The 27,224-nt window shown below is 56.8% G+C and overlaps 1 protein-coding gene across 1 annotated transcript in view; it reads left to right on the forward strand.

Moving 5' to 3' along the window:
* Positions 1 to 26,636, forward strand: part of si:ch211-245j22.3 (uncharacterized protein LOC563798 homolog) — a 106,001-nt gene extending 79,365 nt beyond the window's left edge. The window contains exons 4-5 of the mRNA XM_059976460.1: positions 20,227 to 20,332; positions 26,530 to 26,636. Of these exons, the coding sequence (XP_059832443.1) occupies positions 20,227 to 20,332; positions 26,530 to 26,636 (213 nt within the window). The remainder of the gene's footprint in view (positions 1 to 20,226; positions 20,333 to 26,529) is intronic.
* The last annotated feature ends 588 nt before the right edge of the window (positions 26,637 to 27,224 follow it).

Consider the following 27,224-nt stretch of genomic DNA (forward strand, 5'->3'; position numbering starts at 1 on the left):
AAGTCTGCTGTACTGGGCACTGTGGGAGCCTGTTGTGCTGGGTTCTATGGGAACCTGCTGTGCTGGGCTCTGTGGGAGTCTACTGTGCTGGCATCTGTTGCAGCCTGCTGTACTGGGCTCTGTGGGAGTCTGCTGTGCTGGGTTCTGTTGCAGCCTGCTGTACTGGGTTCTGTGGGAATCTGCTGTGCTGGGTTCTGTGGGAGTTTGCTGTGCTGGGCTCTGTGGGAGTCTGCTGTACGGCTCTGTGGGAGCCGGCAGTACTTGGCTCTGTTGGAGCCTGCTGTACTGGGTTCTGTTGGAGCCTGCTGTGCTGGTTTCTGTGGAAGCCTGCTGTGCTGGGTTCTGTGGGAGTCTGCTGTACTGGGCTTCTGTGGGAGCCTGTGGTGCTGGGTTCTGTGGGAGTCTGCTGTACTGGGTTCTGTGGGAGTCTGCTATACTGGGCTCTGTTGGAGCCTGATGTGCTGGGCTCTGTGGGAGTCTGCTGTGCTGGGCTCTATGGGAGCCTGCTGTGCTGGGTTCTGTGGGAGCCTGCTGTACTGGGATCTGTGGGAGCCTGCTGTGCTGGATTCTGTGGGAACCTGCTGTACTGAGTTCTGTAGGAGTCTGCTGTACTGAGTTCTGTGGGAGTCTGCTGTACTGGGTTCTGTGGGAGTCTGCTGTGCTGGGTTCTGTGAGAGTCTGCTGTGCTGGGCTCTGTGGGAGTCTGCTGTGCTGTGTTCTGTGGGAGCCTGCTGTGTTGGGTTCTGTGGGAGCCTGCTGTGCTGGATTCTGTGGGAGCCTGCTGTGCTGGATTCTGTGGGAACCTGCTGTGCTGGGCTCTGTGTGCGTCTGCTGTGCTGGGTTCTGTGGGAGTCTGCTGTGCTGGGCTCTGCGGGAGCCTGCTGTGCTGGGCTCTGTGGGAGCCTGCTGTACTGGGCTCTGTGGGAACCTGCTTTGCTGGGCTCTGTGGGCGTCTGCTGTGCTGGATTCTGTGGGAGTCTGCTGTGCTGGGTTCTGTGGGAGTCTGCTGTACTGGGCTCTGTGGTAGCCTGTTGTGCTGGGTTCTATGGGAGCCTGCTGTGCTGGATTCTGTGGGAGCCTGCTGTGCTGGATTCTGTGGGAACCTGCTGTGCTGGGCTCTGTGTGCGTCTGCTGTGCTGGATTCTGTGGGAGTCTGCTGTACTGGGCTCTGCGGGAGCCTGCTGTGCTGGGCTCTGTGGGAGCCTGCTGTACTGGGCTCTGTGGGAACCTGCTGTGCTGGGCTCTGTGGGCGTCTGCTGTGCTGGATTCTGTGGGAGTCTGCTGTACTGGGCTCTGTGGGAGCCTGCTGTGCTGGGCTCTGTGGGAGCCTGCTGTACTGGGCTCTGTGGGAACCTGCTGTACTGGGCTCTGTGGGAGCCTCCTGTGTAGGGTTTTGTGGGAGCCTGCTCTGCTGCATTCTGTGGGAGTCTGCTGTGCTGGGTTCTGTGGGAGTCTGCTGTACTGGGCTCTGTGGGAGCCTGTTGTGCTGGGTTCTATGGGAGCCTGCTGTGCTGGATTCTGTGGGATCTTGTTGTACTGGGCTCTGTGGGAGCCTGCTGTACTGGGCTTTGTGGGAATCTGCTGTGCTGGATTCTGTGGGAGCCTGCTGTGCTGGGCTCTGTGGGAGCCTGCTGTACTGGGCTCTGTGGGAACCTGCTATACTGGGCTCTGTGGGAGCCTGCTGTGCTGGGTTCTGTGGGAGCCTGCTCTGCTGCGTTCTGTGGGAGTCTGCTGTGCTGGGTTCTGTGGGTGTCTGCTGTACTGGGCTCTGTGGGAGCCTGTTGTGCTGGGTTCTATGGGAGCCTGCTGTGCTGGATTCTGTGGGATCCTGTTGTACTGGGCTCTGTGGGAGCCTGTTGTGCTGGGTTCTGTGGGAGCCTGCTGTGCTGGATTCTGTGGGAGCCTGCTTTGCTGGGCTCTGTGGGAGCCTGCTGTGCTGGGTTCTGTGGGAGTCTGCTGTACTGGGCTCTGTGGGAGTCTGCTGTGCTGGGTTCTGTGGGAGTCTGCTGTGCTGGGTTCTGTGGGAGCCTGCTGTGCTGGGTTCTGTGGGAGTCTGCTGTACTGGGCTCTGTGGGCGTCTGCTATACTGGGCTCTGTGGGAGCCTGATGTGCTGGGCTCTGTGGGAGACTGCTGTGCTGGGCTCTGTGGGAGCCTGCTGTGCTGGGTTCTGTGGGAGCCTGCTGTACTGGGATCTGTGGGAGCCTGCTGTGCTGGATTCTGTGGGAACCTGCTGTACTGGGCTCTGTGGGATTCTGCTGTACTGGGCTCAGTGGGAGTCTGCTGTACTGGGCTCTGTGGGAGCCTGCTGTACTGAGTTCTGTGGGAGTCTGCTGTACTGGGTTCTGTGGGAGTCTGCTGTGCTGTGTTCTGTGGGAGCCTGCTGTGCTGGGCTCTGTGGGCGTCTGCTGTGCTGGATTCTGTGGAAGTCTGCTGTGCTGGGTTCTGTGGGAGTCTGCTGTACTGGGCTCTGTGGGAGCCTGCTGTGCTGTGCTCTGTGGGAGCCTGCAGTACTGGGCTCTGTGGGAACATGCTGTACTGAGTTCTGTGGGAGTCTGCTGTACTGGATTCTGTGGGAGTCTGCTGTACTGTGCTCTGTGGGAGCCTGCTGTACTGGGCTCTGTGGGAGCCTGCTGTACTGGGCTCTGTGGGAGCCTGCTGTACTGAGTTCTGTGGGAGCCTGCTGTACTGAGTTCTGTGGGAGTCTGCTGTACTGGGTTCTGTGGGAGTCTGCTGTGCTGGGCTCTGTGGGAGTCTGCTGTGCTGTGTTCTGTGGGAGTCTGCTGTACTGGGTTCTGTGGGAGTCTGCTGTGTTGTGTTCTGTGGGAGTCTGCTGTACTGGGTTCTGTGGGAGCCTCCTGTGCTGGGTTCTGTGGGAGCCTGCTCTGCTGCATTCTGTGGGAGTCTGCTGTGCTGGGTTCTGTGGGAGTCTGCTGTACTGGGCTCTGTGGGAGCCTGTTGTGCTGGGTTCTATGGGAGCCTGCTGTGCTGGATTCTGTGGGATCTTGTTGTACTGGGCTCTGTGGGAGCCTGCTGTACTGGGCTCTGTGGGAACCTGCTGTGCTGTATTCTGTGGGAGCCTGCTGTGCTGGGCTCTGTGGGAGCCTGCTGTACTGGGCTCTGTGGGAACCTGCTATACTGAGTTCTGTGGGAGTCTGCTGTACTAGATTCTGTGGGAGTCTGCTGTACTGGGTTCTGTGGGAGCCTGCTGTACTGGGCTCTGTGGGAATCTGCTGTGCTGGGTTCTGTGGGAGCCTGCTGTACTGGGTTCTGTGAGATCTTGCTGTACTGGGCTCTGTGGGAGCCTGCTGTGCTGGGTTCAGTTGGAGCCTGCTGTGCTGCGTTCTGTGGGAGTCTGCTGTACTGGCTTCTGTGGGAGTCTGCTGTGCTGGGTTCTGTGGGAGTCTGCTGTACTGGGCTCTGTGGGAGTCTGCTGTGCTGGGTTCTGTGGGAGTCTGCTGTGCTGGGTTCTGTGGGAGCCTGCTGTGCTGGGTTCTGTGGGAATCTGCTGTACTGGGCTCTGTGGGAGTCTGCTGTGCTGGATTCTGTGGGAGTCTGCTGTGCTGGGTTCTGTGGGAGTCTGCTGTGGTGGGTTCTGTGGGAGCCTGCTGTACTGGGCTCTGTGGGAGTCTGTTGTGCTGCGTTCTATGGGAGCCTGCTGTGCAGGGTTCTGTGAGAGCCTGTTGTGCTGGGTTCTGTGGGAGTCTGCTGTACTGGGCTCTGTGGGACCCTGTTGTGCTCGGTTCTATGGGAGCCTACTGTGCTGGGCTCTGTAGGAGTCTGCTGTGCTGGGTTCTGTGGGAGCCTGCTGTGCTGGGTTCTATGGGAGCCTGCTGTGCTGGGTTCTATGGGAGCCTGCTGTGCTGTGCTCTGTGGGAGCCTGCTGTGCTGGGCTCTTTGGGAGTCTGCTGTACTGGGTTCTGTGGGAGACTGCTCTATTGGGCTCTGTGGGAGCCTGCTGTGCTGAGTTCTTTGGGAGCCTGCTGTGCTGGGTTCTTTGGGAGCCTGCTGTGCTGGGTTCTGTGGGTGTCTGTTGTGCTGGGTTCTGTGGGAGCCTGCTGTGCGGGGTTCTGTGAGAGTCTGCTGTGCTGGGTTCTGTGGGAGTCTGCTGTGCTGGGTTCTGTGGGAGCCTGCTGTACTGGGTTCTGTGGGAGCCTGCTGTACTGGGTTCTGTGGGAGCCTGCTGTACTGGGTTCTGTGGGAGTCTGCTGTACTGGGCTCTGTGGGAGCCTGCTGTACTGTGTTCTGTGGGAGCCTGCTGTACTGGGTTCTGTGGGAGCCTGCTGTGCTGGGTTCTGTTGGAGCCTGCTGTGCTGGGTTCTGTGGGAGTCTGCTGTACTGGGCTCTGTGGGAGCCTGTTGTGCTGGGTTCTGTGGGAGCCTGCTGTACTGGGCACTGTGGGAGACTGCTGTACTGGGTTCTGTGGGAGCCTGCTGTGCTGGGTTCTGTTGGAGCCTGCTGTGCTGGTTTCTTTGGGTGTCTGCTGTACTGGGCTTCTGTGGGAGCCTGTTGTGCTGGGTTCTGTGGGAATCTGCTGTACTGGGTTCTGTGGGAGTCTGCTGTACTGGGCACTGTGGGAGTCTGCTGTACCGGGCTCTGTGGGAGCCTGCTGTGCTGGGTTCTGTGGGAGCCTGCTGTACTGGGCACTGTGGGAGTCTGCTGTTCTGGGCTCTGTGGGAGCTTGCTGTGCTGGGTTCTGTGGGAGCCTGCTGTACTGGGCTCTGTGGGAGCCTGCTGTGCTGGGTTCTGTGGGAGCCTGCTGTGCTGGGTTCTGTGGGAGCCTGTTGTGCTGGGTTCTGTTGCAGCCTGCTGTACTGGGCTCTGTGGGAGTCTGCTGTGCTGGGTTCTGTGGGAGTCTGCTGTGCTGGGTTCTGTGGGAGTCTGCTGTACTGGGCTCTGTGGGAGCCTTTTGTGCTGGGTTCTATGGGAACCTGCTGTGCTGGGCTCTGTGGGAGTCTGCTGTGCTGGGTTCTGTTGCAGCCTGCTGTACTGGGCTCTGTGGGAGTCTGCTGTGCTGGGTTCTGTAGGAGTCTGCTGTACTGGGCTCTGTGGGCGCCTGCTGTGCTGGTTTCTGTGGGAATCTGCTGTGCTGGGTTCTGTGGGAGTTTGCTGTTCTGGGCCCTGTGGGAGCCTGCTGTGCTGGATTCTGTGGGAAACTGCTGTACTGGGCTCCGTGGGATTCTGCTGTACTGGGCTCAGTGGGAGCCTGCTGTACTGGGCTCTGTGGGAGCCTGCTGTACTGAGTTCTGTGGGAGTCTGCTGTACTTGGTTCTGTGGGAGTCTGCTGTGCTGGGTTCTGTGAGAGTCTGCTGTACTGGGCTTCTGTGGGAGCCTGTTGTGCTGGGTTCTGTGGGAGTCTGCTGTACTGGGCACTGTGGGAGTCTGCTGTACTGGGCTCTGTGGGAGCCTGCTGTGCTGGGTTCTGTGGGAGGCTGCTGTACTGGGCACTGTGGGAGTCTGCTGTACTGGGCTCTGTGGGAGCTTGCTGTGCTGGGTTCTGTGGGAGCCTGCTGTACTGGGCTCTGTGGGAGCCTGCTGTGCTGGGTTCTGTGGGAGCCTGCTGTGCTGGGTTCTGTGGGAGCCTGTTGTGCTGGGTTCTGTTGCAGCCTGCTTTACTGGGCTCTGTGGGAGTCTGCTGTGCTGGGTTCTGTGGGAGTCTGCTGTGCTGGGTTCTGTGGGAGTCTGCTGTGCTGGGTTCTGTGGGAGTCTGCTGTGCTGGGTTCTGTGGGAGTCTGCTGTACTGGGCTCTGTGGGAGCCTTTTGTGCTGGGTTCTATGGGAACCTGCTGTGCTGGGCTCTGTGGGAGTCTGCTGTGCTGGGTTCTTTTGCAGCCTGCTGTACTGGGCTCTGTGGGAGTCTGCTGTGCTGGGTTCTGTAGGAGCCTGCTGTACTGGGCTCTGTGGGCGCCTGCTGTGCTGGTTTCTGTGGGAATCTGCTGTGCTGGGTTCTGTGGGAGTTTGCTGTGCTGGGCCCTGTGGGAGCCTGCTGTGCTGGATTCTGTGGGAACCTGCTGTACTGGGCTCCGTGGGATTCTGCTGTACTGGGCTCAGTGGGAGCCTGCTGTACTGGGCTCTGTGGGAGCCTGCTGTACTGAGTTCTGTGGGAGTCTGCTGTACTGGGTTCTGTGGGAGCCTGCTGTGCTGGGTTCTGTGAGAGTCTGCTGTACTGGGCTTCTGTGGGAGCCTGTTGTGCTGGGTTCTGTGGGAGTCTGCTGTACTGGGTTCTGTGGGAGTCTGGTATACTGGGCTCTGTGGGAGCCAGCTGTGCTAGATTCTGTGGGAGCCTGCTGTGTTGGGTTCAGTGGGAGCCTGCTGTGATGGATTCTGTGGGAGTCTGCTGTACTGGGCTCTGTGGGAGCCTGCTGTGCTGGGCAGTGTGGGAGCATGCTGTACTGGGCTCTGTGGGAACCTGCTATACTGAGTTCTGTGGGAGTCTGCTGTACTGGATTCTGTGGGAGTCTGCTGTACTGGGTTCTGTGGGAGCCTGCTGTACTGGGCTCTGTGGGAGTCTGCTGTGCTGGGTTCTGTGCTAGACTGCTGTACTGGGTTCTGTGAGATCTTGCTGGACTGGGCTCTGTGGGAGCCTGCTGTGCTGGGTTCAGTTGGAGCCTGCTGTGCTGCGTTCTGTGGGAGTCTGCTGTACTGGCTTCTGTGGGAGTCTGCTGTGCTGGGTTCTGTGGGAGTCTGCTGTACTGGGCTCTGTGGGAGTCTGCTGTGCTGGGTTCTGTGGGAGCCTGCTCTACTGGCTTCTGTGGGAGTCTGCTGTGCTGGGTTCTGTGGGAGTCTGCTGTACTGGGCTCTGTGGGAGCCTCCTGTGCTGGGTTCTGTGGGAGCCTGCTCTGCTGCATTCTGTGGGAGTCTGCTGTGCTGGGTTCTGTGGGAGTCTGCTGTACTGGGCTCTGTGGGAGCCTGTTGTGCTGGGTTCTATGGAAGCCTGCTGTGCTGGATTCTGTGGGATCTTGTTGTACTGGGCTCTGTGGGAGCCTGCTGTACTGGGCTCTGTGGGAACCTGCTGTGCTGGATTCTGTGGGAGCCTGCTGTGCTGGGCTCTGTGGGAGCCTGCTGTGCTGGGTTCTGTGGGAGTCTGCTGTACTGGGCTCTGTGGGAGCCTGTTGTGCTGGGTTCTATGGGAGCCTGCTGTGCTGGATTCTGTGGGATCTTGTTGTACTGGGCTCTGTGGGAGCCTGCTGTACTGGGCTCTGTGGGAACCTGCTGTGCTGGATTCTGTGGGAGCCTGCTGTGCTGGGCTCTGTGGGAGCCTGCTGTACTGGACTCTGTGGGAACCTGCTGTATTGGGCTCTGTGGGAGCCTGCTGTGCTGGGTTCTGTGGGAGCCTGCTCTGCTGCGTTCTGTGGGAGTCTGCTGTGCTGGGTTCTGTGGGAGTCTGCTGTACTGGGCTCTGTGGGAGCCTGTTGTGCTGGGTTCTATGGGAGCCTGCTGTGCTGGATTCTGTGGGATCCTGTTGTACTGGGCTCTGTGGGAGCCTGTTGTGCTGGGTTCTGTGGGAGCCTGCTGTGCTGGATTCTGTGGGAGCCTGCTTTGCTGGGCTTTGTGGGAGCCTGCTGTACTGGGCTCTGTGGGAGCCTGCTGTACTGGATTCTGTGGGAGTCTGCTGTACTGGGCTCTGTGGGAGCCAGCTGTGCTAGATTCTGTGGGAGCCTGCTTTGTTGGATTCAGTGGGAGCCTGCTGTGATGGATTCTGTGGGAGTCTGCTGTACTGGGCTCTGTGGGAGCCTGCTGTGCTGGGCAGTGTGGGAGCATGCTGTACTGGGCTCTGTGGGAACCTGCTATACTGAGTTCTGTGGGAGTCTGCTGTACTGGATTCTGTGGGAGTCTGCTGTACTGGGTTCTGTGGGAGCCTGCTGTACTGGGCTCTGTGGGAGTCTGCTGTGCTGGGTTCTGTGGGAGCCTGCTGTACTGGGTTCTGTGAGATCTTGCTGGACTGGGCTCTGTGGGAGCCTGCTGTGCTGGGTTCAGTTGGAGCCTGCTGTGCTGCGTTCTGTGGGAGTCTGCTGTACTGGCTTCTGTGGGAGTCTGCTGTGCTGGGTTCTGTGGGAGTCTGCTGTACTGGGCTCTGTGGGAGTCTGCTGTGCTGGGTTCTGTGGGAGTCTGCTGTGCTGGGTTCTGTGGGAGCCTGCTGTGCTGGGTTCTGTGGGAGCCTTCTGTGCCGGGTTCTGTGGGAGTCTGCTGTACTGTGCTCTGTGGGAGCCTGCTGTACTGGGTTCTGTGGGAGTCTGCTGTGCTGGGCTCTGTGGGAGTCTGCTGTGCTGTGTTCTGTGGGAGTCTGCTGTACTGGGTTCTGTGGGAGTCTGCTGTGCTGTGTTCTGTGGGAGTCTGCTGTACTGGGTTCTTTGGGAGCCTCCTGTGCTGGGTTCTGTGGGAGCCTGCTCTGCTGCATTCTGTGGGAGTCTGCTGTGCTGGGTTCTGTGGGAGTCTGCTGTACTGGGCTCTGTGGGAGCCTGTTGTGCTGGGTTCTATGGGAGCCTGCTGTGCTGGATTCTGTGGGATCTTGTTGTACTGGGCTCTGTGGGAGCCTGCTGTACTGGGCTCTGTGGGAACCTGCTGTGCTGGATTCTGTGGGAGCTTGCTGTGCTGGGCTCTGTGGGAGTCTGCTGTACTGGGCTCTGTGGGAGCCAGCTGTGCTAGATTCTGTGGGAGCCTGCTGTGTTGGGTTCTGTGGGAGCCTGCTGTGCTGGATTCTGTGGGAGTTTGCTGTACTGGGCTCTGTGGGAACCTGCTATACTGAGTTCTGTGGGAGTCTGCTGTACTGGATTCTGTGGGAGTCTGCTGTACTGGGTTCTGTGGGAGCCTGCTGTACTGGGCTCTGTGGGAGTCTGCTGTGCTGGGTTCTGTGGGAGCCTGCTGTACTGGGTTCTGTGAGATCTTGCTGTACTGGGCTCTGTGGGAGCCTGCTGTGCTGGGTTCAGTTGGAGCCTGCTGTGCTGCGTTCTGTGGGAGTCTGCTGTACTGGCTTCTGTGGGAGTCTGCTGTGCTGGGTTCTGTGGGAGTCTGCTGTATTGGGCTCTGTGGGAGTCTGCTGTGCTGGGTTCTGTGGGAGTCTACTGTGCTGGGTTCTGTGGGAGCCTGCTGTGCTGGGTTCTGTGGGAGTCTGCTGTACTGGGCTCTGTGGGAGTCTGCTGTGCTGGATTCTGTGGGAGTCTGCTGTGCTGGGTTCTGTGGGAGTCTGCTGTGGTGGGTTCTGTGGGAGCCTGCTGTACTGGGCTCTGTGGGAGTCTGTTGTGCTGCGTTCTATGGGAGCCTGCTGTGCAGGGTTCTGTGAGAGCCTGTTGTGCTGGGTTCTGTGGGAGTCTGCTGTACTGGGCTCTGTGGGAGCCTGTTGTGCTCGGTTCTATGGGAGCCTACTGTGCTGGGCTCTGTAGGAGTCTGCTGTGCTGGGTTCTGTGGGAGCGTGCTCTGCTGGGTTCTGTGGGAGTCTGCTGTACTGGGCTCCGTGGGAGCCTGTTGTGCTGGGTTCTATGGGAGCCTGCTGTGCTGTGCTCTGTGGGAGCCTGCTGTGCTGGGCTCTGTGGGAGTCTGCTGTACGGGGTTCTGTGGGAGACTGCTCTACTGGGCTCTGTGCGAGCCTGCTGTGCTGGGTTCTTTGGGAGCCTGCTGTTCTGGGTTCTTTGGGCGCCTGCTGTGCTGGGTTCTGTGGGTGTCTGTTGTGCTGGGTTTTTGTGGGAGCCTGCTGTGCGGGTTTCTGTGAGAGTCTGCTGTGCTGGGTTCTGTGGGAGTCTGCTGTGCTGGGTTCTGTGGGAGCCTGCTGTACTGGGTTCTGTGGGAGCCTGCTGTACTGGGTTCTGTGGGAGCCTGCTGTACTGGGTTCTGTGGGAGTCTGCTGTACTGGGCTCTGTGGGAGCCTGCTGTACTGTGTTCTGTGGGAGCCTGCTGTACTGTGTTCTGTTGGAGCCTGCTGTACTGGGTTCTGTGGGAGCCTGCTGTGCTGGGTTCTGTGGGAGTCTGCTGTACTGGGCTTCTGTGGGAGCCTGTTGTGCTGGGTTCTGTGGGAATCTGCTGTACTGGGTTCTGTGGGAGTCTGCTGTACTGGGCACTGTGGGAGTCTGCTGTACTGGGCTCTGTGGGAGCCTGCTGTGCTGGGTTCTGTGGGAGCCTGCTGTACTGGGCTCTGTGGGAGCCTGCTGTGCTGGGTTCTGTTGGAGCCTGCTGTACTGGGCACTGTGGGAGTCTGCTGTACTGGGCTCTGTGGGAGTCTGCTGTACTGGGCTCTGTGGGAGCTTGCTGTACTGGGCTCTGTGGGAGCCTGCTGTGCTGGGTTCTGTTGGAGCCTGCTGTACTGGGCACTGTGGGAGTCTGCTGTACTGGGCTCTGTGGGAGCTTGCTGTGCTGGGTTCTGTGGGAGCCTGCTGTACTGGGCTCTGTGGGAGCCTGCTGTGCTGGGTTCTGTGGGAGCCTGCTGTGCTGGGTTCTGTGGGAGCCTGTTGTGCTGGGTTCTGTTGCAGCCTGCTGCACTGGGCTCTGTGGGAGTCTGCTGTGCTGGGTTCTGTGGGAGTCTGCTGTGCTGGGTTCTGTGGGAGTCTGCTGTACTGGGCTCTGTGGGAGCCTTTTGTGCTGGGCTCTGTGGGAGTCTGCTGTGCTGGGTTCTGTTGCAGCCTGCTGTACTGGGCTCTGTGGGAGTCTGCTGTGCTGGGTTCTGTAGGAGCCTGCTGTACTGGGCTCTGTGGGCGCCTGCTGTGCTGGTTTCTGTGGGAATCTGCTGTGCTGGGTTCTGTGGGAGTTTGCTGTGCTGGGCCCTGTGGGAGCCTGCTGTGCTGGATTCTGTGGGAACCTGCTGTACTGGGCTCCGTGGGATTCTGCTGTACTGGGCTCAGTGGGAGCCTGCTGTACTGGGCTTTGTGGGAGCCTGCTGTACTGAGTTCTGTGGGAGTCTGCTGTACTGGGTTCTGTGGGAGTCTGCTGTGCTGGGTTCTGTGAGAGTCTGCTGTACTGGGCTTCTGTGGGAGCCTGTTGTGCTGGGTTCTGTGGGAGTCTGCTGTACTGGTTTCTGTGGAAGCCTGCTGTGCTGGGTTCTGTGGGAGTCTGCTGTGCTGGGTTCTGTGGGAGTCTGCTGTGCTGGGTTCTGTGGGAGTCTGCTGTACTGGGCTCTGTGGGAGCCTGTTGTGCTGGGTTCTATGGGAACCTGCTGTGCTGGGCTCTGTGGGAGTCTACTGTGCTGGGTTCTGTTGCAGCCTGCTGTACTGGGCTCTGTGGGAGTCTGCTGTGCTGGGTTCTATTGCAGCCTGCTGTACTGGGTTCTGTGGGAATCTGCTGTGCTTGGTTCTGTGGGAGTTTGCTGTGCTGGGCTCTGTGGGAGTCTGCTCTACTGGCTCTGTGGGAGCCGGCTGTACTTGGCTCTGTTGGAGCCTGCTGTACTGGGTTCTGTGGGAGCCTGCTGTGCTGGTTTTTGTGGAAGCCTGCTGTGCTGGGTTCTGTGGGAGTCTGCTGTACTGGGCTTCTGTGGGAGCCTGTTGTGCTGGGTTCTGTGGGAGTCTGCTGTACTGGGTTCTGTGGGAGTCTGCTATACTGGGCTCTGTGGGAGCCTGCTGTGCTGGGCTCTGTGGGAGCCTGCTGTGCTGGGCTCTGTGGGAGCCTGCTGTGCTGGGTTCTGTGGGAGCCTGCTGTACAGGGATCTGTGGGAGCCTGCTGTGCTGGATTCTGTGGGAACCTTCTGTACTGGGCTCTGTGGGATTCTGCTGTACTGGGCTCAGTGGGAGCCTGCTGTACTGGGCTCTGTGGGAGCCTGCTGTACTGAGTTCTGTGGGAGTCTGCTGTACTGGATTCTGTGGGAGTCTGCTGTACTGTGCTCTGTGGGAGCCTGCTGTACTGGGCTCTGTGGGAGCCTGCTGTACTGGGCTCTGTGGGAGCCTGCTGTACTGAGTTCTGTGGGAGTCTGCTGTACTGGGTTCTGTGGGAGTCTGCTGTGCTGGGCTCTGTGGGAGTCTGCTGTGCTGTGTTCTGTGGGAGTCTGCTGTACTGGGTTCTGTGGGAGTCTGCTGTGCTGTGTTCTGTGGGAGTCTGCTGTACTGGGTTCTGTGGGAGCCTCCTGTGCTGGGTTCTGTGGGAGCCTGCTCTGCTGCATTCTGTGGGAGTCTGCTGTGCTGGGTTCTGTGGGAGTCTGCTGTACTGGGCTCTGTGGGAGCCTGTTGTGCTGGGTTCTATGGAAGCCTGCTGTGCTGGATTCTGTGGGATCTTGTTGTACTGGGCTCTGTGGGAGCCTGCTGTACTGGGCTCTGTGGGAACCTGCTGTGCTGGATTCTGTGGGAGCCTGCTGTGCTGGGCTCTGTGGGAGCCTGCTGTGCTGGGTTCTGTGGGAGTCTGCTGTACTGGGCTCTGTGGGAGCCTGTTGTGCTGGGTTCTATGGGAGCCTGCTGTGCTGGATTCTGTGGGATCTTGTTGTACTGGGCTCTGTGGGAGCCTGCTGTACTGGGCTCTGTGGGAACCTGCTGTGCTGGATTCTGTGGGAGCCTGCTGTGCTGGGCTCTGTGGGAGCCTGCTGTACTGGGCTCTGTGGGAACCTGCTGTATTGGGCTCTGTGGGAGCCTGCTGTGCTGGGTTCTGTGGGAGCCTGCTCTGCTGCGTTCTGTGGGAGTCTGCTGTGCTGGGTTCTGTGGGAGTCTGCTGTACTGGGCTCTGTGGGAGCCTGTTGTGCTGGGTTCTATGGGAGCCTGCTGTGCTGGATTCTGTGGGATCCTGTTGTACTGGGCTCTGTGGGAGCCTGTTGTGCTGGGTTCTGTGGGAGCCTGCTGTGCTGGATTCTGTGGGAGCCTGCTTTGCTGGGCTTTGTGGGAGCCTGCTTTGCTGGGCTTTGTGGGAGCCTGCTGTACTGGGCTCTGTGGGAGCCTGCTGTACTGGATTCTGTGGGAGTCTGCTGTACTGGGCTCTGTGGGAGCCAGCTGTGCTAGATTCTGTGGGAGCCTGCTGTGTTGGGTTCAGTGGGAGCCTGCTGTGCTGGATTCTGTGGGAGTCTGCTGTACTGGGCTCTGTGGGAGCCTGCTGTGCTGGGCTCTGTGGGAGCCTGCTGTACTGGGCTCTGTGGGAGCCTGCTGTACTGGGCTCTGTGGGAACCTGCTATACTGAGTTCTGTGGGAGTCTGCTGTACTGGATTCTGTGGGAGTCTGCTGTACTGGGTTCTGTGGGAGCCTGCTGTACTGGGCTCTGTGGGAGTCTGCTGTGCTGGGTTCTGTGGGAGCCTGCTGTACTGGGTTCTGTGAGATCTTGCTGGACTGGGCTCTGTGGGAGCCTGCTGTGCTGGGTTCAGTTGGAGCCTGCTGTGCTGCGTTCTGTGGGAGTCTGCTGTACTGGCTTCTGTGGGAGTCTGCTGTGCTGGGTTCTGTGGGAGTCTGCTGTACTGGGCTCTGTGGGAGTCTGCTGTGCTGGGTTCTGTGGGAGTCTGCTGTGCTGGGTTCTGTGGGAGCCTGCTGTGCTGGGTTCTGTGGGAGCCTGCTGTGCTGGGTTCTGTGGGAGTCTGCTGTACTGGGCTCTGTGGGAGCCTGCTGTACTGGGTTCTGTGGGAGTCTGCTGTGCTGGGCTCTGTGGGAGTCTGCTGTGCTGTGTTCTGTGGGAGTCTGCTGTACTGGGTTCTGTGGGAGTCTGCTGTGCTGTGTTCTGTTGGAGTCTGCTGTACTGGGTTCTGTGGGAGCCTCCTGTGCTGGGTTCTGTGGGAGCCTGCTCTGCTGCATTCTGTGGGAGTCTGCTGTGCTGGGTTCTGTGGGAGTCTGCTGTACTGGGCTCTGTGGGAGCCTGTTGTGCTGGGTTCTATGGGAGCCTGCTGTGCTGGATTCTGTGGGATCTTGTTGTACTGGGCTCTGTGGGAGCCTGCTGTACTGGGCTCTGTGGGAACCTGCTGTGCTGGATTCTGTGGGAGCTTGCTGTGCTGGGCTCTGTGGAAGTCTGCTGTACTGGGCTCTGTGGGAGCCAGCTGTGCTAGATTCTGTGGGAGCCTGCTGTGTTGGGTTCTGTGGGAGCCTGCTGTGCTGGATTCTGTGGGAGCCTGCTGTGCTGGATTCTGTGGGAGTCTGCTGTACTGGGCTCTGTGGGAACCTGCTATACTGAGTTCTGTGGGAGTCTTCTGTACTGGATTCTGTGGGAGTCTGCTGTACTGGGTTCTGTGGGAGCCTGCTGTACTGGGCTCTGTGGGAGTCTGCTGTGCTGGGTTCTGTGGGAGCCTGCTGTACTGGGTTCTGTGAGATCTTGCTGTACTGGGCTCTGTGGGAGCCTGCTGTGCTGGGTTCAGTTGGAGCCTGCTGTGCTGCGTTCTGTGGGAGTCTGCTGTACTGGCTTCTGTGGGAGTCTGCTGTGCTGGTTCTGTGGGAGTCTGCTGTATTGGGCTCTGTGGGAGTCTGCTGTGCTGGGTTCTGTGGGAGTCTGCTGTGCTGGGTTCTGTGGGAGCCTGCTGTGCTGGGTTCTGTGGGAGTCTGCTGTACTGGGCTCTGTGGGAGTCTGCTGTGCTGGATTCTGTGGGAGTCTGCTGTGCTGGGTTCTGTGGGAGTCTGCTGTGGTGGGTTCTGTGGGAGTCTGCTGTACTGGGCTCTGTGGGAGTCTGCTGTGCTGGATTCTGTGGGAGTCTGCTGTGCAGGGTTCTGTGAGAGCCTGTTGTGCTGGGTTCTGTGGGAGTCTGCTGTACTGGGCTCTGTGGGAGCCTGTTGTGCTCGGTTCTATGGGAGCCTACTGTGCTGGGCTCTGTAGGAGTCTGCTGTGCTGGGTTCTGTGGGAGCCTGCTCTGCTGGGTTCTGTGGGAGTCTGCTGTACTGGGCTCCGTGGGAGCCTGTTGTGCTGGGTTCTATGGGAGCCTGCTGTGCTGTGCTCTGTGGGAGCCTGCTGTGCTGGGCTCTGTGGGAGTCTGCTGTACTGGGTTCTGTGGGAGACTGCTCTACTGGGCTCTGTGGGAGCCTGCTGTGCTGGGTTCTTTGGGAGCCTGCTGTGCTGGGTTCTTTGGGAGCCTGCTGTGCTGGGTTCTGTGGGTGTCTGTTGTGCTGGGTTTTTGTGGGAGCCTGCTGTGCGGGGTTCTGTGAGAGTCTGCTGTGCTGGGTTCTGTGGGAGTCTGCTGTGCTGGGTTCTGTGGGAGCCTGCTGTACTGGGTTCTGTGGGAGCCTGCTGTACTGGGTTCTGTGGGAGCCTGCTGTACTGGGTTCTGTGGGAGTCTGCTGTACTGGGCTCTGTGGGAGCCTGCTGTACTGTGTTCTGTGGGAGCCTGCTGTACTGGGTTCTGTGGGAGCCTGCTGTGCTGGGTTCTGTGGGAGTCTGCTGTACTGGGCTTCTGTGGGAGCCTGTTGTGCTGGGTTCTGTGGGAATCTGCTGTACTGGGTTCTGTGGGAGTCTGCTGTACTGGGCACTGTGGGAGTCTGCTGTACTGGGCTCTGTGGGAGCCTGCTGTGCTGGGTTCTGTGGGAGCCTGCTGTACTGGGCTCTGTGGGAGCCTGCTGTGCTGGGTTCTGTTGGAGCCTGCTGTACTGTGCACTGTGGGAGTCTGCTGTACTGGGCTCTGTGGGAGCTTGCTGTGCTGGGTTCTGTGGGAGCCTGCTGTACTGGGCTCTGTGGGAGCCTGCTGTGCTGGGTTCTGTGGGAGCCTGCTGTGCTGGGTTCTGTGGGAGCCTGTTGTGCTGGGTTCTGTTGCAGCCTGCTGCACTGGGCTCTGTGGGAGTCTGCTGTGCTGGGTTCTGTGGGAGTCTGCTGTGCTGGGTTCTGTGGGAGTCTGCTGTACTGGGCTCTGTGGGAGCCTTTTGTGCTGGGTTCTATGGGAACCTGCTGTGCTGGGCTCTGTGGGAGTCTGCTGTGCTGGGTTCTGTTGCAGCCTGCTGTACTGGGCTCTGTGGGAGTCTGCTGTGCTGGGTTCTGTAGGAGCCTGCTGTACTGGGCTCTGTGGGCGCCTGCTGTGCTGGTTTCTGTGGGAATCTGCTGTGCTGGGTTCTGTGGTAGTTTGCTGTGCTGGGCCCTGTGGGAGCCTGCTGTGCTGGATTCTGTGGGAACCTGCTGTACTGGGCTCCGTGGGATTCTGCTGTACTGGGCTCAGTGGGAGCCTGCTGTACTGGGCTCTGTGGGAGCCTGCTGTGCTGGGTTCTGTGGGAGCCTGCTGTGCTGGGTTCTGTGGGAGCCTGTTGTGCTGGGTTCTGTTGCAGCCTGCTGCACTGGGCTCTGTGGGAGTCTGCTGTGCTGGGTTCTGTGGGAGTCTGCTGTGCTGGGTTCTGTGGGAGTCTGCTGTACTGGGCTCTGTGGGAGCCTTTTGTGCTGGGTTCTATGGGAACCTGCTGTGCTGGGCTCTGTGGGAGTCTGCTGTGCTGGGTTCTGTTGCAGCCTGCTGTACTGGGCTCTGTGGGAGTCTGCTGTGCTGGGTTCTGTGGGAGTCTGCTGTGCTGGGTTCTGTGGGAGCCTGCTGTACTGGGTTCTGTGGGAGCCTGCTGTACTGGGTTCTGTGGGAGCCTGCTGTACTGGGTTCTGTGGGAGTCTGCTGTACTGGGCTCTGTGGGAGCCTGCTGTACTGTGTTCTGTGGGAGCCTGCTGTACTGGGTTCTGTGGGAGCCTGCTGTGCTGGGTTCTGTGGGAGTCTGCTGTACTGGGCTTCTGTGGGAGCCTGTTGTGCTGGGTTCTGTGGGAATCTGCTGTACTGGGTTCTGTGGGAGTCTGCTGTACTGGGCACTGTGGGAGTCTGCTGTACTGGGCTCTGTGGGAGCCTGCTGTGCTGGGTTCTGTGGGAGCCTGCTGTACTGGGCTCTGTGGGAGCCTGCTGTGCTGGGTTCTGTTGGAGCCTGCTGTACTGTGCACTGTGGGAGTCTGCTGTACTGGGCTCTGTGGGAGCTTGCTGTGCTGGGTTCTGTGGGAGCCTGCTGTACTGGGCTCTGTGGGAGCCTGCTGTGCTGGGTTCTGTGGGAGCCTGCTGTGCTGGGTTCTGTGGGAGCCTGTTGTGCTGGGTTCTGTTGCAGCCTGCTGCACTGGGCTCTGTGGGAGTCTGCTGTGCTGGGTTCTGTGGGAGTCTGCTGTGCTGGGTTCTGTGGGAGTCTGCTGTACTGGGCTCTGTGGGAGCCTTTTGTGCTGGGTTCTATGGGAACCTGCTGTGCTGGGCTCTGTGGGAGTCTGCTGTGCTGGGTTCTGTTGCAGCCTGCTGTACTGGGCTCTGTGGGAGTCTGCTGTGCTGGGTTCTGTAGGAGCCTGCTGTACTGGGCTCTGTGGGCGCCTGCTGTGCTGGTTTCTGTGGGAATCTGCTGTGCTGGGTTCTGTGGTAGTTTGCTGTGCTGGGCCCTGTGGGAGCCTGCTGTGCTGGATTCTGTGGGAACCTGCTGTACTGGGCTCCGTGGGATTCTGCTGTACTGGGCTCAGTGGGAGCCTGCTGTACTGGGCTCTGTGGGAGCCTGCTGTACTGAGTTCTGTGGGAGTCTGCTGTACTGGGTTCTGTGGGAGTCTGCTGTGCTGGGTTCTGTGAGAGTCTGCTGTACTGGGCTTCTGTGGGAGCCTGTTGTGCTGGGTTCTGTGGGAGTCTGCTGTACTGGTTTCTGTGGAAGCCTGCTCTGCTGGGTTCTGTGGGAGTCTGCTGTGCTGGGTTCTGTGGGAGTCTGCTGTGCTGGGTTCTGTGGGAGTCTGCTGTACTGGGCTCTGTGGGAGCCTGTTGTGCTGGGTTCTATGGGAACCTGCTGTGCTGGGCTCTGTGGGAGTCTACTGTGCTGGGTTCTGTTGCAGCCTGCTGTACTGGGCTCTGTGGGAGTCTGCTGTGCTGGGTTCTATTGCAGCCTGCTGTACTGGGTTCTGTGGGAATCTGCTGTGCTGGGTTCTGTGGGAGTTTGCTGTGCTGGGCTCTGTGGGAGTCTGCTGTACTGGCTCCGTGGGCGCCTGCTGTGCTGGTTTCTGTGGGAATCTGCTGTGCTGGGTTCTGTGGGAGTTTGCTGTGCTGGGCTCTGTGGGAGCCTGCTGTGCTGGATTCTGTGGGAACCTGCTGTACTGGGCTCCGTGGGATTCTGCTGTACTGGGCTCAGTGGGAGCCTGCTGTACTGGGCTCTGTGGGAGCCTGCTGTACTGAGTTCTGTGGGAGTCTGCTGTACTGGGTTCTGTGGGAGTCTGCTGTGCTGGGTTCTGTGAGAGTCTGCTGTACTGGGCTTCTGTGGGAGCCTGTTGTGCTGGGTTCTGTGGGAGTCTGGTATACTGGGTTCTGTGGGAGCCTGCTGTACTGGGTTCTGTGGGAGCCTGCTGTGCTGGTTTCTGTGGAAGCCTGCTGTGCTGGGTTCTGTGGGAGTCTGCTGTCCTGGGTTCTGTGGGAGTCTGCTGTGCTGGGTTCTGTGGGAGTCTGCTGTACTGGGCTCTGTGGGAGCCTGTTGTGCTGGGTTCTATGGGAACCTGCTGTCCTGGGCTCTGTGGGAGTCTACTGTGCTGGGTTCTGTTGCAGCCTGCTGTACTGCGCTCTGTGGGAGTCTGCTGTGCTGGGTTCTGTTGCAGCCTGCTGTACTGGGTTCTGTGGGAATCTGCTGTGCTGTTTTCTGTGGGAGTTTGCTGTACTTGGCTCTGTTGGAGCCTGCTGTACTGGGTTCTGTGGAAGCCTGCTGTGCTGGGTTCTGTGGGAGTCTGCTGTACTGGGTTTCTGTGGGAGCCTGTTGTGCTGGGTTCTGTGGGAGTCTGCTGTACTGGGTTCTGTGGGAGTCTGCTATACTGGGCTCTGTGGGAGCCTGCTGTGCTGGGCTCTGTGGGAGCCTGCTGTGCTGGATTCTGTGGGAACCTTCTGTATTGGGCTCTGTGGGATTCTGCTGTACTGGGCTCTGTGGGAGCCTGCTGTACTGGGCTCTGTGGGAGCCTGCTGTACTGAGTTCTGTGGGAGTCTGCTGTACTGGGTTCTGTGGGAGTCTGCTGTGCTGTGTTCTGTGGGAGCCTGCTGTGTTGGGTTCTGTGGGAGCCTGCTGTGTTGGATTCTGTGGGAGCCTGCTGTGCTGGATTCTGTGGGAACCTGCTGTGCTGGGCTCTGTGGGCGTCTGCTGTGCTGGGTTCTGTGGGAGTCTGCTGTACTGGGATCTGCGGGAGCCTGCTGTGCTGGGCTCTGTGGGAGCCTGCTGTACTGGGCTCTGTGGGAACCTGCTGTGCTGGGCTCTGTGGGCGTCTGCTGTGCTGGATTCTGTGGGAGTCTGCTGTACTGGGCTCTGTGGGAGCCTGCTGTGCTGGGCTCTGTGGAGCCTGCTGTACTGGGCTCTGTGGGAACCTGCTGTACTGTGCTCTGTGGGAGCCTGCTGTGCTGGGTTCTGTGGGAGCCTGCTCTGCTGCATTCTGTGGGAGTCTGCTGTGCTGGGTTCTGTGGGAGTCTGCTGTATTGGGCTCTGTGGGAGCCTGTTGTGCTGGGTTCTATGGGAGCCTGCTGTGCTGGATTCTGTGGGATCCTGTTGTACTGGGCTCTGTTGGAGCCTGCTGTACTGGGCTCTGTGGGAACCTGCTGTGCTGGATTCTGTGGAAGCCTGCTGTGCTGGGCTCTGTGGGAGCCTGCTGTACTGGGCTCTGTGGGAGCCTGTTGTGCTGGGTTCTGTGGGAGCCTGCTGTACTGGGCTCTGTGGGAACCTGCTGTACTGGGCTCTGTGGGAACCTGCTGTACTGAGTTCTGTGGGAGTCTTCTGTACTGGGTTCTTTGGGAGTCTGCTGTACTGGGCTCTGTGGGACCCTGCTGTACTGAGCTCTGTGGGAGCCTGCTGTTCTGGGTTCTGTGGGAGTCTGCTGTACTGGGTTCTGTGGGAGTCTGCTGTAGTGGGCTCTGTGGGAGTCTGCTGTGCTGGGCTCTGTGGTTTGGATATCCCAGGAGAAAGGCTGCAGCTTGATAAATTCAGCAAAGTCAAAGCCTCAAAACCCTCAAGTAACTGTTCATTTAAATCTCATTGAAACTCAGCAAGTATCAGAAAGCCTAGATAGAGTGAACATGGAGAGGTTGTTTCCTACAGTGGGGCAGTCTAGAACAAGAGGACAGAGAGTCAGCATAGAGGGACATCCATTAAGAACAGAGTGTGGTGAATCTGTGGAATTCATTACCACAGACGGTTGTGGAGGCCAATTCATTGGGTATATTTAAAGTGGAAGTTGACAGGTTCTCGATTAGTCAGGGTGTCAACGGTTACGGGGAAAAGGCAGGAGAACGGGATTGAGAGGGATAATAAATCAGCCATGATGGAATGGTGGAGCAGAATTGATGGGCCAAATGGCCGAATTCTGCCCCTTGGCTTTATGGTCTAATCTTGAACAGTTAGTTAACTCGTGCGTAGAGGTTGCTCTCTCTCTGTACAGACGATTTATAAGATGAGCCTAGCAGTATCGTTGTCCAAAGTGGAACCACAGACTGCTGAGGAGTGCACTGACCGTATGTTCAGACGCCTGGACAGGGACAGAGATGGTGAGTGCTGGGAAACGGGCATAGAATCATATAGAGTCCAGCATAGAAACACGCCCTTCAGCCCTTCTAGTCCATGCCAAAACCATTTAAACTGCCTACTCCCATCACCCTGCACCGGGACCATAGCCCTCCATTCCGCTACCATCCATGCACCTATCCAAACTTCGGTTTGATGCTGAAACCTTGCCTACATCTGACCAAAACTGCCTCGTCAATGTCTTATAAAACTTCAACACAACATACTCTGTACATTGATTTATGAAAGTCAAAGTTCCAAAAGTGTACTTTATGACCCTATCAACATGTGATACCACTTTCAATAAATTATGGACCTGTATTCCCAGATCTCTTTGTCCTACCACACTCCTCAGTGCCCAACCATTCACTGTGTAAGACCAATCCTGGTTGGTCCTACCAAAGTGTAAAACCTCACACTTGTCTGCATTAAATTCCATCTAATATTTCTCAGCCCATTTTTCCAGCTGATGCAGATCCCTCTGCAATCCATGATAGCCTCCCTCACTGTCCAGTATGCCCCCATCTTAGTGTCATCTGCAAATTTACTGATCCAGTTAACCGCATTATCATCCAGATCATTTATGTAAATGAAAAACATGAACGACGCAGCATCAATCCCTGTGGCACACCACTAGCCACAGCCTCCAGTCAGAAAGGCAACCCTCTACTACCTCAGCACACACAAAATGCTGGAGGAACTCAGCAGGCCAGTCAGCATCTATGGAAAAGAGTACAGTTGAAGTTTTGGGCCAAGACCCTTCGGCAGGACGGGAGGAAAAGAGCTGAGTAGATTTGAAAGGTGGGCAGAGAAACACCAGGCGATGGGTGAAACCTGGAGGGGGAGGGATGAAGCAAAGAGCTGGGAAGTTGATTGGTGAAAGAGACAGAAGGCCATGGAAGAAAGAAAAGGGGGGAGGAGAGGAGCAGCAGCAGAGGGAGGTGATGGGCGGGCAAAGAGGCAACATGAGAGAGAGACAGGGCATGGGAAATGGTGAGGGTAGGGGGGAGGGGGAGAGGCATTACTGGAAATTTGAGAAATCGATGTTCATGCCATCAGGTTGGAGGCTACCCAGACAGAATATAAGGTGTTATTCCTCCAAACTAAGTGTGGATTTATCCCAACAGTGGAGGAGGCCGTGGATGGACATATCGGAATGGGAATGGGAAGTGGAATTAAAATGGGTGGCCACTGGGAGATCCCACTTGTTCTGGTCGATGGAGCATAGTGCTCGGTGAAGCAGTCTCCCAATCTACGTCAGGTCTCCCGGTATACAAGAGTCCGCAGTGAGAGCTTCGAACAGAGTGTATAACCACAACAGACTCACAGGTGAAGTGTCACCTCACCTGGAAGGACTGTTTGGGTAGTGGGAGAGGAGGTGTAGGGGCAGGTGAAGCACTTGTGCCACTTGCAAGGGAAAGAGCGGGGGGGGGGGATCAGTGCGGAGGGACTAATGGACAAAGGAGTTGTGTAGGGAGTGATCCCTGCTGAAAGCAGAAAGTGAGGGGGGGGAGGGAAAGATGATTACTCTTCAACTACCACTCTCTGGCTTCTCCCACAGAGCCAAGGTCTAATCCAATTTGACACTTCATCTTCAATGCCATACAACTGAGACTTTCTGACCAATCTCCCACGTGGAACAGGGACAAATGCCTTGCTAAAGACATGTAGACGATATCCACGGCCTTGCTAGAGACATGGAGACAATATCCACGGCCTTGCTAAAGTCCACGCAGACAATACCCACTGCCTTGCCTTCACGAACAAAAGAAAATCCGTAGATGCTGGAAATCAAAGCAACACACACTCAAAATGTTAGAGGAAACCAGCAGGCCAGGCAGCATCTATGGAAAAAGTAGAGTTCCTCCATCATTTTAAGTCACTTTGAGAGGGTGGTACTGAGGGAGGGTCACACTGTGGGAGGGGTGGTACTGAGGGAGGGTCACACTGTGGGAGGGGTGGTACTGCAGGAGGGTCACACTGTGGGAGGGGTGGTACTGAGGGAGGGTCACACTGTGGGAGGGGTGGTACCGAGGGAGGGTCACACTGTGGGAGGGGTGGTACCGAGGGAGGGTCACACTGTGGGAGGGGTGGTACTGAGGGAGGGTCACACTGTGGGAGGGGTGGGACTGAGGGAGGGTCACACTGTGGGAGGGGTGGTACCAATGGAAGGTCACACTTTGAGAGGGTGATCCAAGGGAGGGTCACACTGTGGGAGGGGTGGTACTGAGGGATGGTCACACTGTGGGAGGGGTGGTACTGGGGGAGGTCACACTGTGGGAGGGGTGATACCGATGGAGGGTCACACTGTGGGAGGGGTGGTACTGCAGGAGGGTCACACTGTGGGAGGGGTGGTACTGAGGGAGGGTCACACTGTGGGAGGGGTGGTACCGAGGGAGGGTCACACTTTGAGAGGGTGCTCCAAGGGAGGGTGACACTGTGGGAGGGGTGGTACTGAGGGAGGGTCACACTGTGGGAGGGGTGGTACTGCAGGAGGGTCACACTGTGGGAGGGGTGGTACTGAGGGAGGGTCACACTGTGGGAGGGGTGGTACTGAGGGAGGGTCACACTGTGGGAGGGGTGGGACCGAGGGAGGGTCACACTGTGGGAGGGGTGGTACCGAGGGAGGGTCACACTGTGGGAGGGGTGGTACTGAGGGAGGGTCACACTGTGGGAGGGGTGGGACTGAGGGAGGGTCACACTGTGGGAGGGGTGGTACCAATGGAAGGTCACACTTTGAGAGGGTGATCCAAGGGAGGGTCACACTGTGGGAGGGGTGGTACTGAGGGATGGTCACACTGTGGGAGGGGTGGTACTGGGGGAGGTCACACTGTGGGAGGGGTGATACCGATGGAGGGTCACACTGTGGGAGGGGTGGTACTGCAGGAGGGTCACACTGTGGGAGGGGTGGTACTGAGGGAGGGTCACACTGTGGGAGGGGTGGTACCGAGGGAGGGTCACACTTTGAGAGGGTGGTCCAAGGGAGGGTGACACTGTGGGAGGGGTGGTACTGAGGGAGGGTCACACTGTGGGAGGGGTGGTACCGAGGGAGGGTCACACTTTGAGAGGGTGGTCCAAGGGAGGGTGACACTGTGGGAGGGTTGGTACTGCGGGAGGGTGGCACTGTGGGAGGGGTGGTACTGGTAGAGTAGCCAATTAACCTCCATAGATTCTGTGGCATTAACAGTCCTTTCAGGTCACTGAGACTATGCCAGTTCTCAAAGCAATCACACCGCCCCCCCCCCCCATTTCCCTGTGGCCTTGAATTCCATTTCTACCCATTCACAACACTCTACACTAACGTGTGTTTGGATGTGGGAGGCGAGCCACACACACCTGATGTCAGGATCGAACCAACATCACTGGGGTTATGAGACTGTGGCTGCATTAGCAGTATTGAGGGAATGGGTGCATAGCTGGGTGGTTACGCCCTTCGAATGAGATACGAACCGGGTCTCAGCTGCCCTCACATGGAGGCTCCCACAGAAGGAAGGGCAGCCCTGGAGATGGTGTTTGCCCCTCAGTCACCTTGGCTGAGGGAGATTAATTCTCTGTTATCACTCTGCTGTGGGTGGGGAGGGAGGGGGGAGCTGCTGTTATTTCGGACAGTCCAACGGCCACAATTCTACATTAACTGTCAAGCTCACTTGGGTAAACTGGGCACTGGAGAGGGTGCAGTGGAGATTCCCCTGGGTGTTACCTGCAGGTCAGTTATGAGGAGAAACTGGAGCGGAGGAAGTTAAAAATCAGAGTCACAGAGTATGGCAACAGGCCCTTCAGCCCAACTTGTCTGTACTAACCCAGGTGCCACACCAGAAGAGGTGAATAACTGATGAGGTACAGGGTAAGCTGCAGGAAACATTTCCCCACACAGGAGGCAGATAAAACTGGAGGACACAGCTTTAGGATGGGGTGGAAGAGATTTGAGAGGTGAGGATCTGGAACACTGCTGGAGAGTGTGGGGAAGCAGGGTCACTGACGGTATCTCAGTAGTGCCCGTTCAAGCACTGGAAATATCAGGTACAATTCATCTTCAAGTTTATTGTCATCTGACTGTACATATACCTAAGCAAATGAAACAACAAAACAGGTATCACACAAAGCAAAATATTACCGCGAGTAAGTTAATGAAATATAATTCAAAATGCATGTAGAGCGCAGCTCACCGTCCCAGTGATGAGACTCGGTGGTGGCAGGGCATCCATTAGTCTCACAGCCTAGAACAGTAGAGAATCCATGGGCCAAGTATTGGGAGCTGGGATTAACATGAGCGGCTGCCCACAGTCCAGAATGGGCAGGCTGGGCCAAACAGCCCATTTCCATGCATAATGAATAGGAGGTTGTGAAAGGTGCTCTAAAATGCATATCTTATTGAGTCATACATCTTTCAGCCTATTTATAATATGCCAGCCTTGTCTTTTGCCTAGTCCCATCTACCTGCATCTGGGGCATAGCCCTCCATATCCCTCCTGTCCAGGTACCTATCCAAACCTCTTAAAAGTTACAATTAAAACCACATCCACCACTTAATTCTGTTGGCAGCTCGTTCTTGATTTGCACCACCCTCTGAGTTAAGAAATTCCCCCTCAGGTTCCCCTTTAAATACTTCAGTCTTTCATAACACACAGGAGCAGAGTTAGGCCATTCAGCCCATCGAGTCTGCTCTTTCAATTTCATCCTGGCTGACTTATTATCCCTCTCAACCCCGTTCTCCTGCCTCCTCCCAGCGAGCTTTGCTGCCCTGACAAATCAAGAACCTATCAACCTCCACTTTAAATACACCCAGTGTCTTGGCCTCCACAGCCATCTATGGCAATGAATTCCACAGTTTCACCATCCTGTGGCTAAAGAAATTCCTCATTTCTGTTCTAAATCTCTCTATCCTGAGGCTGTGTCCTCTGATTCTAGACTCCCCTACTATAAGAAACATCCTCTAGAACCCTCTCCACATCCACTCTATCTGGATATGTCAATAGTCAATGAGATACCCCCCCCCCACCCCCACTTATTCTTCCAAATTCTAGCAAGTACAGGCCCAGAGCCATCAAACAGACCTCAAATGTTAACCCTTTTGTTCCCCAGATCATCCTCATGAATCTCCTCTGGTCCTGTCCAATCTGATTTTTATGGCTTAATAAGTACATACATTACCATAAGCATCAGCCATGTGGAACACAAACAGGCCATTCAGCCCATGCTACACATCCTTTCTTAGATATGGGGCCCAAAGCCCGTAGTCAGGTGCGTAAGTATAGGGAAGTGTGTGGTTATGAACTTTAGTAGAAAGAATAAAGGGGTAGAATATTTTCAAAGTGGGGAGAAAATTTCAAAATCAGAGGTGCAAAGGGACCTGGGAGTCCTCGTACGGGATTCCCCAAAGGTTAACCTGCAGGTTGAGTCTATGGTGAGGAAGGCAAATGTAATGTTAGCATTCACTTTGAGAGGTCTAGAATATAAAAACAAGGATGTAATGCTGAGGCTTTGTCAGGCATTGGGCAGACCGCACTTGGAGAATTGAGAGCGGTTTTGGGCCCTTTATCTGAGAAAATAGGTCCTGTTATTGGAGAGGGTCTGGAGGAGATTCATTAGAATGAGTCAGGTAATTAAAGGGTTAACATATGAGGAGCATTTGATAGCTCTGGGCCTGTACTCACTGGAGTTTACAAGAATGGGGGGGTTTTCATTGAAACCTATCAATATTGAAAGGCTGAGACAGCGTGAATGTGGAGAGGATGTTTCCTATTGTGGGGGAGTCACAGAGGGCACAGCCTCAGACTGGAGGAATGTCCCTTTAGAACAGAGATGAGAATGAGTTTTTGTAGCCAGAGGGTGGTGAATTTGTGGAATTCATTGCCACAGATGGCTGTGGAGACCATATCATTTGGTACATCTAAAGCGGAGGGTGATAGGGTCTTGTTTAGTAACAATGTCAAAGGTTATGGGAGAAGTCAGGAGAAGAGGGTTGAGAGGGTTAATAAATCAGCCATGATAGAATGGTGGAGCAGACACAATGGGCCAAATGGTCTAATTATTCTCCTACGTCTTATGATATTAAACTGCTCACAATACTCCAAATGGGGTCAGGCCAATGCTTTGTAAAGCTTCAGTCAGCAGTAGAAAAGTTTGGTGGGTATATTGGAACTCTGAGGGGCAGTCACCTTGATGCTCTCGAACTCCCCAGCTGTCATCAGCCAGCAGGAATTTATTGAGGGAGCGCTGGGGGATGCGTGGGTCCGGGCAATGCTGGAGTGTGACCCAAGCACCATCGAGGTTCCTCGAAGCACGTAACGCCGAACGTCTCAGCTGGGCCGCAGCACAAATGGAAATGAAGTCCCAATGAATTCATGCTGAAGATCCCTCTCACTGCTCCTGTCCTGATGGAATGAGAATCAGATTTAATATTTGATTAATTTAATATGTAAGGCTTTCTTCTTCATGTTACTTGCTAAGGTTAATAAAATAGCTTCTCTGTAATGTTCACTGCTGAGGTAGTGGGTTCCCTGCAGCAGCATGTTTGGGATATAACTGATAACAGGGCTTTGGAATTCAGTGCTAACCTATGGAAGAGATGTTATTCTTTCTGTCTGTGTGAAAGCTGTTAGTTTGCACAGGCTTCAGGGAGAAGGCATGAGGAGGATGAAGAGAGAAGACACGGCTTGAGGAGACGGTGGGGTGCCAGACCCTCTGGGCGCTGGGCTCGGGGTGGGAGCCCAGAGGTTGGCAATGATCGAAGGAGGATCAGTGAAGGGAAAATCTGTGAGCTCCAACGATATGTGCACTGGACTGTTTAATGAGATTACTGGCGCCTTTTTATTTTATATTTTGTTTCTCTACTAACCCCATAGACAAATATAAAATATTAATCGTTTAACCGCA

The sequence above is a fragment of the Hypanus sabinus genome, chromosome 8, assembly GCF_030144855.1.
Source record: "Hypanus sabinus isolate sHypSab1 chromosome 8, sHypSab1.hap1, whole genome shotgun sequence".
In the NCBI taxonomy this organism is placed as follows: domain Eukaryota; kingdom Metazoa; phylum Chordata; class Chondrichthyes; order Myliobatiformes; family Dasyatidae; genus Hypanus; species Hypanus sabinus.